The 16,976-nt window shown below is 53.8% G+C and overlaps 7 protein-coding genes across 7 annotated transcripts; 3 read left to right on the forward strand and 4 right to left on the reverse strand.

Annotated features, from left to right (window-relative positions):
* Window positions 1–330: 330 nt before the first annotated feature.
* On the forward strand, window positions 331–591 carry J7T55_014556 (uncharacterized protein; the record flags this gene model as incomplete). The annotated part of the gene is made up of 1 exon (XM_053142564.1): window positions 331–591. One exon carries the CDS (start codon window positions 331–333, stop codon window positions 589–591), a length of 261 nt encoding a protein of 86 aa, XP_052994743.1.
* A 6,113-nt stretch (window positions 592–6,704) lies between these two features.
* Window positions 6,705–8,295, reverse strand: J7T55_014557 (uncharacterized protein; the record flags this gene model as incomplete). Its single annotated transcript, XM_053142565.1, has 5 exons — window positions 6,705–6,889; window positions 7,022–7,224; window positions 7,284–8,084; window positions 8,142–8,182; window positions 8,245–8,295. 5 exons carry the CDS (start codon window positions 8,293–8,295, stop codon window positions 6,705–6,707), a joined length of 1,281 nt encoding a protein of 426 aa, XP_052994744.1.
* Window positions 8,296–8,710: 415 nt separating this feature from the next.
* J7T55_014558 (uncharacterized protein) lies at window positions 8,711–9,574 on the forward strand (the record flags this gene model as incomplete). Its single annotated transcript, XM_053142566.1, has 3 exons — window positions 8,711–8,963; window positions 9,024–9,235; window positions 9,284–9,574. 3 exons carry the CDS (start codon window positions 8,711–8,713, stop codon window positions 9,572–9,574), a joined length of 756 nt encoding a protein of 251 aa, XP_052994745.1.
* A 259-nt stretch (window positions 9,575–9,833) lies between these two features.
* J7T55_014559 (uncharacterized protein) lies at window positions 9,834–10,215 on the reverse strand (the record flags this gene model as incomplete). The annotated part of the gene is made up of 3 exons (XM_053142567.1): window positions 9,834–9,882; window positions 9,937–10,061; window positions 10,168–10,215. 3 exons carry the CDS (start codon window positions 10,213–10,215, stop codon window positions 9,834–9,836), a joined length of 222 nt encoding a protein of 73 aa, XP_052994746.1.
* Window positions 10,216–10,616: 401 nt separating this feature from the next.
* J7T55_014560 (Mitochondrial fission process protein 1) lies at window positions 10,617–11,719 on the forward strand (the record flags this gene model as incomplete). Its single annotated transcript, XM_053142568.1, has 4 exons — window positions 10,617–10,828; window positions 10,917–11,008; window positions 11,145–11,212; window positions 11,297–11,719. The coding sequence occupies 4 exons, from the start codon at window positions 10,617–10,619 to the stop codon at window positions 11,717–11,719; spliced, it is 795 nt and encodes a 264-aa protein (XP_052994747.1).
* Window positions 11,720–11,966: 247 nt separating this feature from the next.
* J7T55_014561 (n1-type zinc finger protein 1) lies at window positions 11,967–12,911 on the reverse strand (the record flags this gene model as incomplete). Its single annotated transcript, XM_053142569.1, has 1 exon — window positions 11,967–12,911. The coding sequence occupies one exon, from the start codon at window positions 12,909–12,911 to the stop codon at window positions 11,967–11,969; it is 945 nt and encodes a 314-aa protein (XP_052994748.1).
* Window positions 12,912–14,001: 1,090 nt separating this feature from the next.
* Window positions 14,002–15,476, reverse strand: J7T55_014562 (uncharacterized protein; the record flags this gene model as incomplete). The annotated part of the gene is made up of 5 exons (XM_053142571.1): window positions 14,002–14,024; window positions 14,090–14,285; window positions 14,469–14,622; window positions 14,695–14,876; window positions 15,150–15,476. 5 exons carry the CDS (start codon window positions 15,474–15,476, stop codon window positions 14,002–14,004), a joined length of 882 nt encoding a protein of 293 aa, XP_052994749.1.
* Between the last annotated feature and the right edge of the window lie 1,500 nt (window positions 15,477–16,976).

Consider the following 16,976-nt stretch of genomic DNA (forward strand, 5'->3'; position numbering starts at 1 on the left):
GGGAGGGGAGGGGAAGAGAGGCAGGGTGCCCAGGTGGATGGATGGGGAGGGCCGCATGGCCAGGGCCCCAGTTGCAACTTTGCTGCTTTGCCATGCCCAGGCCACAGCCAGGGCCCTGGACTCGCCAGGGGCCCCAGCTGGAGGGGCGCTTTTTTTTTTCTTCTTGTCGGTCCCTCAAGGTTGATGGGATGGAAATCTGTGAGTGGTGGCAGGCAGGGATCATCCAAGACAAGCGGGGACCTGTGATGTGCTCTGGCTGCTCTGGCTGGTCTGGCTTCTCTCTTCTCCGCCAGCTCGAGAATCGCCCGGCCCGCCTGGGCATCAGCCATCATGTCGCCCTGCTCGGTACCTGACAGCTGCGGGTGCAAGTACACGCAGCACGCAGCACCGACCTCGTCACAGACCCCACCGAACCCAGAATTCCAATATACAGCCTCCATCTCGCACCAACGACCCGGGCGGAATGACACCAGCCTGGGCAAGGCTCCGGCGGAGAATAACAAGCGTTGTCGTGACGGAGGTGGGTTTTGCTGCCGGTATTGGAATGTCATCACGGCCACGGCCGTGCCCGCCGCCCTCGCTGGTCTCTGACCTCTGCTCTGGCCTGTGACCTGTTGGCCTGTTGGTCTGGTCTGGTCTGCTATTCTGCTACCTCATCTCTTCTGCCTGTCTGGCCACGACCTCCCTTCTGTTTGAGCTCTGGCGCGGAAGTCTGGTGTTGGGGGATACAGACACTATCTCAGTGTCAGGTGGTAGCACCTACGCCTCAATCACTGCCCTCTCCTACTTCTATTTCCAGGAAGGGGGCCGAGACAGTTGGCGGCCTGCTGTGGCGGCCACACAGACACAGACACAGACACAGATTGCAGACGCAGCCTGGCTAAAAGGCGTTGCAACGGTCTCTTCCAGCCTGCACACACCTCCCAGAAATCCAAAACTTTAATAGCGATGACGCCCACGACACCTGACCTGACCGGCGGTTGCAATCTCCCGTCGCATTCCCTCTGATCATTTTACGATGCCGCACTGGTGAAGAATTCCCGAGACCCAGAATTGGACCGGGGCATGGTGGGGTGAGTGAGAGAAACCGAATCCTTCAATCCGGCCCGCTCCCCACCAGCTGGTCCCAAGAAGCCAGAAGCCACGCAGTCTGGCAGTCCAAGCTCCTTGTGGCTGTGAATGGTCTCGACGATGTGCCCACGGGCGTTGGTGGTGCAGAAAATACTGCCAGCGAACCTCTTACTGGAGTAGGCATGTGATGGGCAAAACCAAGGGTTTCGCACGATGCTGCAGTCGAATTGGTCCGGCCTGGAATAGCTGGCCCATCCACCCATCCACTCCGATTCTGCAGGGGCGTTCTCGATGTCTGTTCGAAACGGCAACAGGTGCGGTTCATGTGCAGGGGACCGCTGATCACTGATCGTCTTGGACGGTCTGTGCATTCCGTTGCTCTTCTGTGCCGCTACCGTGGTACACAGGTGGAAACCAATTGGAAGGAAGCATCGACAGGTACGCCGTCTAGTCTGGTACAGCCAGGAACCGCTCATCCCAAGCCTCGAGAGCATCACCTGTCTGTCGGTCAATGTTCGTCTTGCTGCCGAATCACCCCATCGTACGACGGCATGTACGTATGTCGGCATGTAACAGTACGCATATATGCACGAAGGGAAATTTATAAATATAAACATTACCAAAACCTCGGTGTTAACCCACCAGTCGCATCCCAATAGGCTGGTAACGGACCCCCCAATCACCATCATGCGACTTATGACAACAGATCCGATAGCCTAGCACGCACGCAGTGGATTTGGACGTGGTCGTCTGTCTGTCTCGGCTTGGCCCTGCCTCTGCCTCGGGTGGCCGCTGTTCCATCGGACAACCCAAGCCTCACCATCTTCGAAACAAAGCCCCCCTCCCCAAGTGCCAGCACCCAATCACCCGCCCACCATACTTCTTGGACGCATTCATGCCCCTCCCCTGGGTTGCTAGCCTCGAACGAGCGAGCGGGACAACGGGAGACAAGGAACCGGCCTTATCGGTCACGTACAAGGAGTTGTCCGCGATTTGCTTTGGCGAACTGTACCTGCCCGCCTGCGAGCCAAATTGCCGCCTGCCACGAGGCTGCGGCGGACGAACCATGCTCCTTGCAAATCCTGGCCCTGTTCTGAGCTCCTACCATAGTCTACCATAGTCTACCATAGTTTACGGAGTACCGCGGTCCACCGTGGTCTATCGCATCAGAGCGATCGCGGAATCTTATCAGCGATAGCCTTTGGCAGTGTGAAACGAAGGTGGGCTCCCTAAAACCAAGCGAACTGCTGGCTTGGCCAAGCTTGTGATAACAAGTTGGTAAGCACCAAGGAAAGTTAATCAAGATTCCGTGCGTGTTCGGTGTTATACTATGCGCCATGCTTGGCACTTGTCTAGCAAGCTCGTGAAGAAAGGATCTTGGCGAGACGGTCTTCAGTCTAGTTTCGACCTCGGAATGCAGGTATATGCCGTCTGCGAGGCCGTAAGACATACGTATCATTGTTCCCTTGGCCATGTGACGATAACCGGTGCTCCTCTTCCGTATCCGAGCCTGCCATGTCTGAGCTCTCTTGGATCGACATCAGCCTCTGTCGCCCCCAAGAAGAGGAATACACGTATTGCAAAATCTTGACAGCCGTGGCCGGTGCCTATCTACCTTGGCATGCCACCTGCCCCCAAAGCTAGAAAGCGTCGAGAACCCCCCAAGCCAGACTACGTATGTACAGTCGGTCCCCCTGCAGACTAGCGTTGTATGGCTGCTGCACGACGTCGACAGGAAGCCTGAAATATGCACATTCAGACGCAGGTCCGGGGGAGCAACAACGCCCGCAGCTAACTAGCCTACTGCTTGTACTCGCACACGGTCACAGCCGCGGTGATGCCCTTGCTGCGTACGACGACGGGCGGCAATGCCGGATACGAAAACATGGAAATCGGGTGAGGTTGTCTCCCTCCCTCCCTCCAGCCCTCCAGCCTTACCAAACGGTCGACAAAAGAGGCACAACGACTCGCGGTGGGGAGGAATCCTGGAGGCCAATCCCCTGCGGCGCATGGTGGTGGTCTAAACGATGGGATGGACGAACGGCGGGCCCGGCCGATCATTCGCGGAGCCGTGGTCCTATGATTATGCGCTGAGCGCGGCGAGTTGGCGCGCGCGTCGTCGCCTGTGGCATTTTCTTCCTTTTTTTTCTTTCAATTAATTAAAGACCGCCAAGCCCTGGCCGGCTGTCTTGCAGCTGATGGCGACTATTGTGTAATTAATCGGCGGGTCATTGTCTCTGCAGCTTGGGGGCCAACCTGTGCCTTCACCACACCACCAAACTCACGAAAATGCGGTTATCGTGTTCGGCCCTGCAGCCTGAAGGAAGGCGACACCTGGAGCGCACTAACCTGCAGAACCTCGTGTACGAAAAGGCATCTCCCCTTTGTATCGTCAAGTAACATTTTCCACAGGGACGCTCGACTCAGGGCCCATCCCGATGCCCTGTCGTCAAATATGCAGGCGGGTCCGGTCTGATCCCCGTCGCCATGCACGAACGCGCATGGAAGTTTTCCTCGTCATCTCACAGGGCGTTCGATGCGGTCTCGAGTAGATTAATGACTGGGACCCCCGAGGCCCCGGTCTGGCCATCGGACTGTCAGGGATCCAGCTGGGATGCAACTCCCCCTGTGCCGTCGGCGGGGACCAGCTCCCGGTCCCTGGCCTCGATGTCGCCCGCGATCCGAAGCCAAGGCCCACTGTCAACCATGCTTTTTCTTAATGAGTTTTTGCTCGTACTTTTTCATTAAGATTTCATTCCCCCCACGTTGGGATCAAGTCTGTGGTTCTGACCAGTCACAAAAAGAAATAAAGAAAGAAAGAAGAAACGATTCCGAGTAGCACTAGGCAAAGCCTCAAGCGAGGAATTGCGACTATTCTCATCCCAAAAGGTGCCTCTCCAGTCCCAATCCTCTTCGAGGTCCCCTGGCTTTCTCAATAGTCCGCCGGGGGCCTGTTCTCTGCCCCGCCATCCATTGTGATGCTTGTGGATCCTGGGCTGACATACCTGAACATTGAAGTCAATGCCACGAGGATGTCCGGATGCTCGCATGTACCCAGGCATGAGGTCACCCATGCCGCGTCTCCACATTGGGCAATGCCGGTATCTACGGAAGCAACACACAGACATTGGCAGAATTCGGACAATCTCGAGGGCTAGTTGTCTTTATAGATTCCGGATCCAGGGTCAGTGCTGCGCCCGAGAAACACGGCAAGACGGCTGCTAGTCTGTGATGCACGTGTACATGGGAAAAGGCAATTGATGATCAGTAAGGCTGCATCAACAGCATTCTTCCGGGCACAGTCGACGATAAGCTTCCGCTTCGGGGTGGTCGAGTCCAATGACTTCTATGCGTGCGTGATGCTTTTCACGGTCTTCCCCATTGCACAGAGTTGGATTAAGCTCTCCAATGCACTCTTGGCTTTCCCTCGTGTGAATGGCGCCGTCACGGCTCCGTAGTGTAGGAGGCCGGCTGGCTCCTTCACGATGAGACAGGACACCGAAGTCAGAATCCTGGGTTGCGCCCACGATCATTCCCTACTGTCTCTGTCCAGTCGCGGGACTACCAGCGCGTCCTTCCTCCAAGGCATAGCTAGCGATTACGTGGACCGCGTGCGTGGGGAGTATCATGACAAATTCCAATTCTGAATACCCTCCCCTCCATGCACAGAACACACCTCAGTTCCTGCCCGCGCATCACCGGGCCCAGGCTTGATAATTCATGCTGCGGGTTAGAATTATTGCCCGATGCAGCAACATGCGAGCAATGGCACAGTCGGATCCAAGCTGTCCCGCGCAAACATGAAACCTGCGAACCCAAGGGCCCGCCCCCGGAATCATGAAACAGTGACGGCTGCCCGGGGGGTCGCCTTTTGGGGGGATGGGGGGGTTGCTGTTGCTCTGCCCTGCCCTGCCTGCTTGCTTGCTTCTCTTCCTTCTCTTGAGGCTCTGCGCCGAGATCGAATGGGACTCCCCGCTTCAGACCCGGGGGCCTTGCTCGTCCTGTTCCCTGACAGCCCTTTCCCATCAAACCCCCCATGTCAAGCTGCCACGGAGACTTTTCTGCTCTGATCAAACATTTCCGCCTGGCGAGCCGGACACGCATCTAAGGTTGCATTTCCTCAGCCCGGTTGTGCTTGCGTGGTGACGTCGACATGACCTCACCTCGCATCTTGACAGTTTAGATGAGCTCAGCGTCAGCGTTTGGATATTGAATGTTGAAAATTATCGTGAACATTCGTGCCAGGCAAGCTGTAAGCTGGCAGCGAATTTGTTCCTGTAGTGGTGCAATAGCATTGACCAAGACAATCGGCCCGTAACTATACAATGAGGCTCGGCAGCTGAGAGGGAGTGAAGCTCGAAAGTTGAGCGAGATGCCTAAGATTCTTACTTGAGAGGCCGCAACCCACCAAGTTTAAGTTTCTTGGCCCGAAGTCATACACACGGCAGGAATATAGGTTCCAGATGTAGCTGTTTTCGATGTAAACGTCACAATCGGGCGAAGCTCCGACATGCTCCCTTGAGTCAATTAATAAGGATTCTGAAGAAGGTTCGTGGCAACTTGATGTCGTTGCGCATGCATATCAGTGCCGGTCCACGAAGTTGATTTTCTTGTTCCGTGTGAGAATGAATCACTCTGGCACTTGGTAGAAGCAACGATGTTGGAGTTGAGAACTACGCCTAGGCGATTTCTATCTGAAAAATAGGGTACTATTTTGGGGCTATAAATATCATGACACATAGTGTCACTCCAGAAGAAGCTCCCGAGAACTGGAGAAAAGTTCAGCGACCATTCTGATTTAGGATATGAAATACTCATAGGAACTTCTAGCTAATTACTAGTTACTGGATGGTCTAGAGGAGAGAGATCATGCGGGCGTGCTTGCGCAAATTTAACGAGATCCTAAATAGCTCGAAGAAAACAATATAGACGCCGCTCGACAGTCGTGTGATATCACAGTCCAAGGCTTCCACAAGCATGCTAGTTGATAACGACTGAGGCACAATCTCATGTCTTGATCTCGAGCTCACCAACGAAGAGATTGTTGTAGGCCATTGACAAAATTCGCCTTCTAACAAAGACAACATCCTGCTGGCAAAGAGAGTAACGATGGAGGCAATCCTCGGAGACCAGGACCTTGGAGAAAGGTGTCGCAAGTCAGGGGTAAGCCAAGATCACAGGCTATGTTTAGAGACAAATTGCTCGTACGCTCGCTAGTTGGTATGACAATGAGCAAAAAGCTTATAGACTTTGTATCACGGTCAAGAAGCTGAGGCATGTTGCAGGACCTGTATGTGAGGAGACTCGACTAGAAACGCCTCTCACGGGCTTGCAACTACTAGGCCTGCGCGAGAAATTGGTCTTCAAATTTTTCGAATATTTGCACGAGCTTTGATTAGAGACTGCATGTAATATATCTGCCCCTAAGCGAGTCTACAACACGGGTTTTCTTTGAGAGGCAGCTCGTGGGGACTGAAGAATGGCCGTCAAAGGCAGTCAACGCCACACAGCTTGTTCCGTGCTTGCATATGAGTTTGTGGTCTCAGTTTAACATATGCAGCCAGTCGCTCCTCAGAACGATGGCATCGACACGACCCCTGGTGAACATTAAAAGGCTCTCCGAGCAACAGCTCTCACCGAGGTATCGCCACAACGATGGAAGTTCTCTCATTCCACTCGAACCAACCGGCTCGTTCAACTCCGAGTAGTGACTTGCCACGCCAGCCGAATCGTAGCCTCCACAGCCTCTGATCGGCGCATACGAACATCTCTCTCCGCGTCTCATCTTGGCCGCCGAAGCAGAAACTGGTGACACTGCCTGTTGTCACCACAAAGGTCAGTTTACCGATGGTCAAGATCTACCGGGACAACTCATTGTTTTTGGGCTTCACATGCCAAAGACATGAATCCTCGATATGTTCGTAGGTGTGATCATTGCATTGGAACTCACCAGGAATCTCAATCACAACCTGAAGCATGCCCCCCGAATTCCAAATCTCTATCCCGCCAGAACAGCCTGCATAAACGAAGCCATTCTCGTCACATTTGATGCTGGCCGGTGTTCCCTTAGTTGGGACGGCAAAGACGCGCTTGTTGGCCAGGAAGGGCGAATCTGCTCTCGTTATTACATCAAAGGCATAGATAGTTGAGGTCCTGTTGTTCATGTCAGAAAGGTGTCTGCAAACTCTCGAAGATGTAATGGGAGGCCTTACTGTGGGGAATCCACATCGCCATCACCCCTGAAGGCACCAGTATCAGTGATGTACGCTGTGCTCTCGTCCGGGCTGAAAGCAATCCCAGTCGGCCTGACCAGCCCATCCACCACGACTCTGAGGTCCCCAGACTCGGGATGAAACCTATAAACTTGACAAGGCAGCACTGGCTTCCTGCGGAAATCCTTCTCAAAGCCGCGGCACGGATCCGTGAACCAGAGCGACCCGTCCCTCGTAAGGGCGACATCGTACGGTGAGTTGAACTCTCGCCCGTAGAACCCGGTGACCAGCGCCTCGGGGGGCTTTCCTCGCGGCATGTAGTACAACCCGCCAGTGCCCTCCGTTAAGCTGCCTTGAGAGCAGAACACCATCCCGCCCGCGTAACGTGTGCCGCCTGCCGGCATGGTCATGCTCTGCGGCGGCCGCAGCTTCTGCCACTCCACTGTGATGACGTCGTCGTCACTGCCGCCCACCGGGTCATCCTCGTCCTCAGCCGCAGCCTCACCGCCGCCACTGGGCTTGATTCTGCGATGGAGCTTTATACGCGAGATGAGTACGATCGGCAACGAGCTGCTGGTGGTGGTCTGCAGCAGATCGGAGGTGACGTACAGCTCGTCATGCTCCGGAATGAAGACACAGGCCTGGTGGAAGAGGGGGTTACGGGACGTTTCGGCCGTGGAGAGCAAGAGAGAGTGGCGGCAGCGCGGGTCGAACGCAGTTCCTGAGGTTGGCTGATAGAGGGAGATGACCGGCTCGCCTTCCTTCGGCGACGTTGGGTTGCGCCCAGACAGCGATGTAGATCTGTTGAATTGGTCAGCGAGGTGAGCTGAGTGAGCATCATGTGTCGATGAGACAGACAATGGTGACGTGAGCCGGCCAGCTGGTCTGAACTTCACAAGCTTTTGGCGTTGTTAGGCACGATCCTCGGCATCTGACTGCTTGTCTCAGATGAGGGACGCACCTGGGCCGGTGTTGCAGCAACCTCAATGTCTGAGACGGTGATGGACGTCATTGCTGATCAGTCTAATTTAGACATACAGGACCAAAAGTGTGGCTAAAACCGAAATAGAGATTCCGCTGTCCAAGTTGCAAGTTGGACTGTGAAAGTCCGTTGTGTTCAGCTTACATGGGGCCGAGCAGACTCGGCCCCGGAGATAACTTGGGTGGAGCGACCGGCGCCGTCAGACCGGACCTGAACAGCAACACTAGGAACAGCGGTCCCATTCAATGCTGCGGTGTTATGGTAGACGGATTTAAAGTCAAGGAAATGAAATAAAGGTCGCGAATGCTTATGTCCGAAATTTTACGTTGATTCTATATTTTGTTCAAGCATTTGGATTACAATAAGTCAATAATGCATTCGCGGCCATCCTACGATGAAAGAGATCAGCGAGTACTCTCGTTTATCGCATCAGAGTATTAGCAACATGACTATTATCCTCGTGACAGGAGCCAACCGTGGGATCGGGTTTGCAATTGTGCAAGCAGCGACGGGCAGAATTCCCGGCGCAACCTTCCTCCTAGGCTGTCGTTCCTTAGAAGCAGGAAAGGAGGCTGCTGAGAAGCTTCGCGACTTGAATCCTAAGGTCTCATTTGACGTTGCCCTAATCGACATCGAGAAAGATGAAAGTATTCTCGCGGCTGTCAAATGGATCGATGAGAAGTATGGGAGGCTAGACGGTCAGTCGTCCTGATGCTCAGCACTTTTACGATTTCACTAGGGGCTGATGTCTCGTAAAGTTCTCATCAACAACGCTGCCGGGGTCAGTCAACCAAAGTCTCAGGACCTCGGCGATGTTCGAGCCAACCTCAACAACGTCTTCAACAATGCCGTTGCGTCACCTGCGATGGTCACCAGAGCATTCCTGCCCTTGCTGCGGAAGAGCGATTTCCCCAGGGTTATCATGAATTCAAGCGCCAGAGGAAGTTTGGAGAGGACTGCCAGCAGAAAGGTGAGAATTAGATACCCACTCCAGCTATTCCAGACTGAACCAGATTAGCTCCCACCACCACAATCTGTGGATTACAACATAGCCAAGGCAGGATTGAACATGTTGACATTGCTGCTGCAATTGCTAGACGATTCGAATGACGGAGAAGGAAAAAACATTTGCTTCTGGGCAGTCAGCCCGGGATTCACCAAGACCGGCTTCAACAACTTCAGGGGAGTCAAAGATCCATTGGACTCCGCTGAAGCGTTCGTGAGGCTGCTGCAGGTCAACAGGGGCGCAATTCCGGCAGGCACATTCTGGGAATTTGAAGAAGGCGAATTTAGGGCCGTTCCGTGGTGATGGCGATGCATCTGTTTGTGGTTTGTGATCGAGAGATGTATTTGGTATCGCTGGCCTTGCATAGGCACTTCACCTTCGTGTCGCAGCTCTGAGCTTGCACAGTGAGGCGATCGTACAACCCTTTCAGAAGATCGAAATAGCAGCCCTTTGGTACGAGTATCTTTCAATTGCCTAGTACCTGTCCCGTCTATATGTGTACAGCTGGCCCAGATCCAGGCATGCGAGTTTCATCGTCCCTGCGTCGTGTGTCCGCTGCCGTCTAGTGCTTCTCTTTCTTGGAGTCCGCCTCTGCTTGGTCCATGAATTGCCTGCGCGGTTGTCAGTGGCTGAGAGTCAGACATCGGATTCGCGGGCTCAATTACTTGATGAAGTCGGCCTCTTCGTTGCTTGATGCGTTGATGGGAGGTGTCTTGACCGTGGCCTTGCTGCCGCCACCGAGAGCGAGCTTGGAGCCGCCAAAGAGAGCCGCCAGGACGCCCATGGCGAGCTATAATGCATCACAGTCAGTTCCGACGCCGTCAATTGGATTTGGGGATGGCTTGGTTGCTGCTGCGAGGCCGGAGACAATCGGGGAGGGGAACATGGGCACTGACGTAGTGGGAGCCGACTTTGGCGCCAGCGACGTTGTAGTATTGGACCATCTTGACTGTGGGAATGAGGCCGGACTTCGCGATGGGTCGGGGTGTGTACTTTGTTGTCGAGGGGAAGCTATTCGTACTCGGCGTTGAGAAACTACGCAACGGCTCAATGGACAAGCTTCCCTGCAGTTGCTGAATTTGCGGATGCCTCAGGCAAGAACATCGGGTGTTAGCCGCGGACAATCGGGTACCTGAACAGCTGGAGAGATAAGATTCAAGCGCGCAGAGTCCCACCCGGCTTTCCGGGGTGTTCGGTATGGAGAACGCGACGTCATCCGCGAACCAACCATTGCGAAAGCTACAGCTTTCAAACGCTACTCGCGCAAACAAGACAAGCAAAGTCAATCCAGCCTTGAAACCAAATTCAGCATTTCTGTCACAACATCAAGCCATCGACTCTCAGAATGTGGTGGGGAAAGGGCTCAGACAAAGATCCCAAGGCGCCGCCTAAGGACGACGCTTCGGCTGCAGAGCCCAGCAAGAGCAATGCTCCACAACCTGCCCCATTCGACCCGAACAAGCTCCCAAATCGTGAGAAGCTGCCACCTGCTCTGCAGAAGATAGTCGACAAGCAAGACAAAGACGAGAATTGGTATGATGAGCTCGTGGACGGCTAGTAAGCCCCTCTCTCTTTCTCTGTCTCACACTCGCTCGCCCATGGCTTCGAAGGACTTGGACGGCTGACAATATTCCATGACACGTAGTGCGCCAGAGTCGACCGAGTCGAACGTACGATTTGCCGCCTACGCTGCACGAGTCCGGACAATACTTCTTTCTGCACATCGCTACGTCGCTTGTATGTCCAGCCCTCCGTTACCTCAGGATGCTGTGAAGCGGCGCACGAGGCATGCGACGTGCGATAACCACGGCCGAGGCCTCTACACTCTCACATCGACCAACTCGCAGGTGATGGCTAACTTTGGATCCTTCAGACACCTCTGACATAGGAGAGTCATTCCGGCCGATAGCGCACCCATGGCTCGTTCGCGGTGCCTATGGAGTGAGTTGGGCCTACATCTTGGGGGATGTGTCATATGAAGGATACAAATCATACTTGCACAATCAACGCGCGTTGGACCCGCAGATACAACTGTCTGAGAAGCAGCAGAAGATCTCAGGCCTGGAAGCAATAGAAGCTGCCGACGCACAGCCACGGGCAGTGCCTCCCCTGGAGAACTATAAGACAGTAATGGCACAACGCGCTATCTTCCAGAGCTTGGCAAGTATGGGTCTTCCAGCGTTCACGATCCACAGCGTAGTCAGATACAGTGGGAGAGCGCTCAAAGATGCCAAGAACAAGACGATCAGGACATATGGTCCCATCGGTTTGGGCCTTGCTGTTGTTCCCTTCCTCCCATCTTTGTTTGATAAGCCGGTGGAGAATGCTGTTGAGTGGGTATTCCACAAAGGCTTTGAAACCATGGGCGGTCATGATGCCGTGGGCGCAGCGCCCAAAATGGGCAGGGAAAAGGCCTTGTCCACGAAGCCGAAGGAAAAGGAATTGTAAAGGATTGGGAGCGGGCCTAAGACCATTCACGCTGCTCATTCACCATGTGAGGTGTAATTCAAGACATCTCCTTGCTACTCTGGCGCATATATAACAGTAGACGGTAAAAAAGAGGCGATATAATCGTATTATGTGTTTATTTGTCTGGCATATGCCGCTCATGGATACGCTCAGACAGAATGCATCTCCCGTTGTCCGAAACCCAACGCCAACGCTATGGAACCTTTCGCTGCGCCCACCCACCGCTTTACATCTCAATCAAATCTGGCGCCGGTCCAACACCGCGGAGGAGCACGATTGTGTTGCCCGAGACGAGTGCGGCCCCCACCTTCTCGTTGAATTCCAGTACTCGTCCACCCTCGACATGGAACACCCTAAGCTTGTCCTGTTCGTTGCTGGACTGGTTGTTGACGTTCTCGACCTGCAATGCCCGCGCCGCGGCGTCCAACACCCTGCCTACTACCCAGTCTTTGGAGTAGAAGAATTGCCCTTTGGTTATCTTCGCTGTCGTCGTCGCGGCCTCGGCCTCCACAAAAAGGTACACTCTCTTCTCTGGCGCCAGCTTTTCGTCGCCCTTCGCGGTTTTCTTCAGGTTGTTGACGGCAACGATGCGCTGCGACGCAGACGTGGGCTTCGCCTTAGGAAGCGCCCGCCCGGCCGCCTCCTTCTTTGCCGCGCCCCACAGCCTCAGCTTCTGCAGCGCCGAGCGTGCCTTTTCCGCCGCCTGTGAACCTGGCCGAGCGCCGAGGGGAACGAGGTTGTCGCAGTCGTGCTCCTCCTTCAGCCGGTGCTTGAGGCAGTAATCCCGGTTACATCCCTGGCAGTGCACACCCGGGACCAGGCTCGTGCCGACGGTCGTCTTGCAGTCGGGTGACGCGCATGGCTTCTGTGATACGTGGTCCCGTAGTTGTTTACCGTCGCCCGCGCTCGGCCGTGCCAGCTGTGCCAGCCGCTTGCGCTCTGCCCAGGCGCCCTCCTTTGCGCACTTATGGGCGGTCTCTGTTCGGTGATCGAGGCAGAAGGTCTTCTCGCATGACTGGCAATAGAAGGGGAGGAAGTCGAGTTGGTTGCAGTATTCTGCTTCGCAGTGTTTGCCGACGAGGGTCGCGTCGGCGTATCGGGAGCGGTCGACCTCGGTCATGTTCACGTATGAGGTTTCTTGGCCCTCGGAGGAAGAAGATTGGTTTGCCATGTTGGCGGCGGGCGAGGGTGTCGTGATGTCTCTTAAGTAAAATGAGAACGGCGGAAGGCAGACGCGCCACGTCAGAAGGATGACCAATACGGCACAGCACGGCACCTCTGGTCAGGTCGGAAGTGGCCAAATCTGAGGTCGTGGCAAGGAGGAAGCTAAATCGGGGGAAAGGGGGTCGCGAGGCTGTGACGCTGCGGCTGACCAACAACTGGACCCTGACGATCACCCTGGAATGGCCTGGAAGTCGCCGGTTATTCAGCGGGGAAGACCCCCCCTGTTGGAGTAAGTTTAGTAAGCCATAGGGCTGATGGGGGACATCGGGCGTCCCTAACTAGGTATCTTGGGTACCTGTGAGGCTAGACGACGGTCGTGTGGTGGACAGCTTTCGACCCTTTCAACAACATAGTCTCTTTTTGAAACTGCCCACATGAGAGGCGTATGTATGAGCCCTGTCATGTAGATATTCCTCATGCTTCACTAGCTCGATCTTGCAGCATGCTCCAGTGCTACCAGGCCTCAGCTATTCATTCCAACTGTCATTAAATCATGTACCCGTGAATTGACCCCAACTCAGTTGTTCTTGTTCTCTGTCTCTCCTTCGATCGGATCTTCTTGTATCCAGAACGACCGTCTGCTAGATGCGCGTCCAATATAAAGTACACCAACAACAAACAGACAGCCAGCCTTGGACTTCTTCAAATGTGGAGTATTGACCAAAGGGTTACTCCAAAGGCGCGTTGAGAAGGGATATCAAGAGACTCCCATATTTAGCTGGATCTCGTTTCAGCGCAGCCTGCCTATTCACGATTATTCATGGTATCACCGTGAATGTAACGCAGGCTGGGCGGTTTTTCTTGACGAGATTTGAGCCCTAGTGTCTTCTTGCGGCTAGTCCTGAGTGCCTCCATCGCTTGCGACGATTTCTCGTCGGAAGCCTCCGTCTCTCTCCTTCACGAGACGAAGAGAGGTGCCAGAGCGCTCCAGACCTCTAGCACACCCTTTCTCAAAAGCCGAAGTTGATTGCACAAGATTGCCAACAGAAAGAGCGCAGATCTCAGACCTTTTTTTTTTCTCTCAAAATTTATCCTCGTCATGCCAAGTCATCGTTGAGCGCTGAATGGTTACCTCGTGTCGGATGTGAATGCCTTTTAACGGAACATCGTCCTCGTGCATGGTACCTCCTGTAGGCAGCCTCTCAAACGGATGACCGCTTTCATCCAGACCTGAGAGGCCCTTTTTACCCCCAGAATGGCCGGCGATAACAGTATTTGAGCCGATAGTTCGTCCGGGGATATGAGACCTCAGAGACGACTGGCCGCCGTATCCGGAAGGCTTGCTTCCCGACGTATCATGCCAAAAGCGGCGGTAGAGAGGCTGTATTTCCTGGTCAGCATTCTTATACATGTAGCGAAAATCATTCAGAAGATCTCAATAGTATTCGCACTTGATAAAATTCAACACAAGAATGATATCTCAGTAGCAGTATTGCAGTTAAGGCTCTCGAACTTGCTGTGAAGTGTTTTCAAGAGGAAGCTGAACAGTAGAAAGAGTACTCACCATAAGACAGGGCAGACATGCTCCTACAATGCCCACACCGATCTCCGCCAGGGTTACGAACCAAGGCAGCAATAGGTTGAAGGTCAGGTCGGCACTGTGCTTGAAATAGAAAGCAACCAGAAATATCAAGCGAACAATACTTGCGACAACCACCCTGTTCCGAGAAGGAAACTGTCAGCAAGGGCAAAGATAGCTGTTATCGTCGAGAAGACCCAGAAAAACTCACATTCCTCCAACCACGAAGATGCCCGAAACCGCGATCCTTTTCCATCGTTCCAACTGCAGGTGCCAGACTTCGTACACCGGAAGGATTATAGTCAGTGTGTCGATGACTATATTCGGTGCTGCGACGATAATGAGGTAAACTTCGACTCTGAAGTGACAAACTCCGTTTCCAGATGACGACAGCTTGTTCCAAAAGAAAGAGATTGGTTGGCACTCAACCAGATTGCCGATTAGGACGCCAACAAACCAAATTCCGCAGGTATATGTGAGTAACCAAATGTACTTTTTCATCGTCCGGGTGGGGAACATTCGCCAGTAGTATGCCAGGACAGAGAGCTTCATGAGCGGCGATGCTATAAGATATGCCCACTCTAACGCATATAAAAGCTGATAGTCTATTTAGCTCTATTCCGGGGAAATGTTTGAAGAGCAAGAATTGCCATAGATATCACTTACCTTCAGGGCCATGACGGGTGACATTGGCTGCTCTTTTACAGCCTGAGCCATGGTCTTTCCTACACCACCCTCGTAGACTAGTGCCACGCTGAGACCCAGAACAATATAGAGCATGATAAGCGTCGCCAGGGCAAGCCAGTCGTCCAACCCAATGCCAAACCGGCTCAGTCGGCGTGACCAGAAGCGCAAGATCATCATCATAGTTGAAAATACCGTGAGGAAGTATGACAACCCGAGCGAAACCTGCCCCCCGGTCGAGGTGGATGCCTCGACCGCTTGGGGTATAGATATCACCGATATGTTTCTGGCCACATGCATCTCGTCCATTTCAATTCGTGTCCCAAATCGTAGCTGTCGAGTGTCGTCCAATATGGGCCAGCAGAAAAGAATACGGGACGTTATGCTCCGAGTGCACGAGCACCAACAAACAAAGCCCAGGAGAGCCTCAGCTTGCCCTGATTACGGTGGTTATCTTACATATACATTCAATACTTACTTACTACAGGCCACTATACGGCAAATTCCTGCCGCCTCCGCGACAAACCTCCTGAGACTCGTTGCCGGAAACACCTGCTCCATGTCGTAAAAAGAAGCAGATCATCTCGTTTCGGGCATCTCCAAGCCCCCAAATTTCTTTGCCGAGCTCGGTGCTGACGATTCCCACCTTTCCGTTGTCTTTGCTGGCCTACTCCCAATCTCCAGAGCCCGCTTCTACGAGTCAGCGCAACGGCCAGAGTCACCGCAAACCCACAATGGGTCTCTTCAGAATCAACACGGCTCGATGGGACAGATAGAATATTCCGCCGGATGAGTGGCCCTGCTTTATGTGCGGGCAAGATCTTGGGTATCAACCGGCCCCTCTCGTTAACCCGCCTTCATTGTGACGAGGAGTAACGTCCGTGTTTCGCGGGATGACAGGGCTGAGTTGTGTCAATGGCGGTGTCCCCGCCACCACGTGCTCCGTGTGGTCCAAGGCGAGGGTATGCCCACTCCTAGGGACTGTTGCACGAAGCATAAGTCTCCATTCTCGGGTCTTCCCACGCTTCTGGCACATGTTCCGTTGCTTCGAAAGTTTTCCAGAACTGTGTCACCTGTCAGAAGATTACGCACCTCAAGGGTAACCTGGTGATAGGGCCAGGAACCTAGTAAAGCTTGTCTTATGAGTACGGGCCTGAGGTGGTCAAGGGATGGTGACGCGTTCAAGCGGAGAAGTGTCATTGACATTCACCCAGCCACGCTCTCGTTCTGCGGTGAGCTTCACAGAGACTCATGCTCGCAGCTACCAACATTGGCTGTAGGCAGTCTCCACTGAGGCTTCAATCGTGGTGACCACTTTTCTGCGAGCGCAGGGTACGATAAATCGTAATCATTTGTAGTCATGGTGTGCTTCCTTGAATCAATGGTCCTAGAGGAACTGACTGTGGGTCTTCTGTTCAGGTGGTGTTTCCACCAAACAGGAGTCAGAACTGCCAATGCTATTTTTGGATTCGCGTAGTGGATGGAGACTTGACGCAAGTCTGATTAACGAGGAAGATTTCCATAGTCCACTGATTTGAACCTGACTCCGAGGTTGGAAAACCGCAACGTATTTCTGGCCTAATATGGGCTGCTCTTTGGGTAGGAGGGGGGTAGCCGAAGGGCTACACCTAACCCTGATGGATGGCACCGCTGTGTCAGAGAGTCCATTGTTCACACGTGCGGTCGTGTTTCGCGTCGCTCTGAATCCGTGAATTACCTTTCGCGACTCTATGACGTCGTCCCCAGGGCAAACTGACTGCCCCTGGGGAATTTTAACAATCAACCGTCGAAGGCACACCGGATTCATTC

This window comes from Diaporthe amygdali, assembly GCF_026229845.1.
Source record: "Diaporthe amygdali strain CAA958 chromosome Unknown NODE_11_length_1138210_cov_64_948100, whole genome shotgun sequence".
Lineage (NCBI taxonomy): Eukaryota > Fungi > Ascomycota > Sordariomycetes > Diaporthales > Diaporthaceae > Diaporthe > Diaporthe amygdali.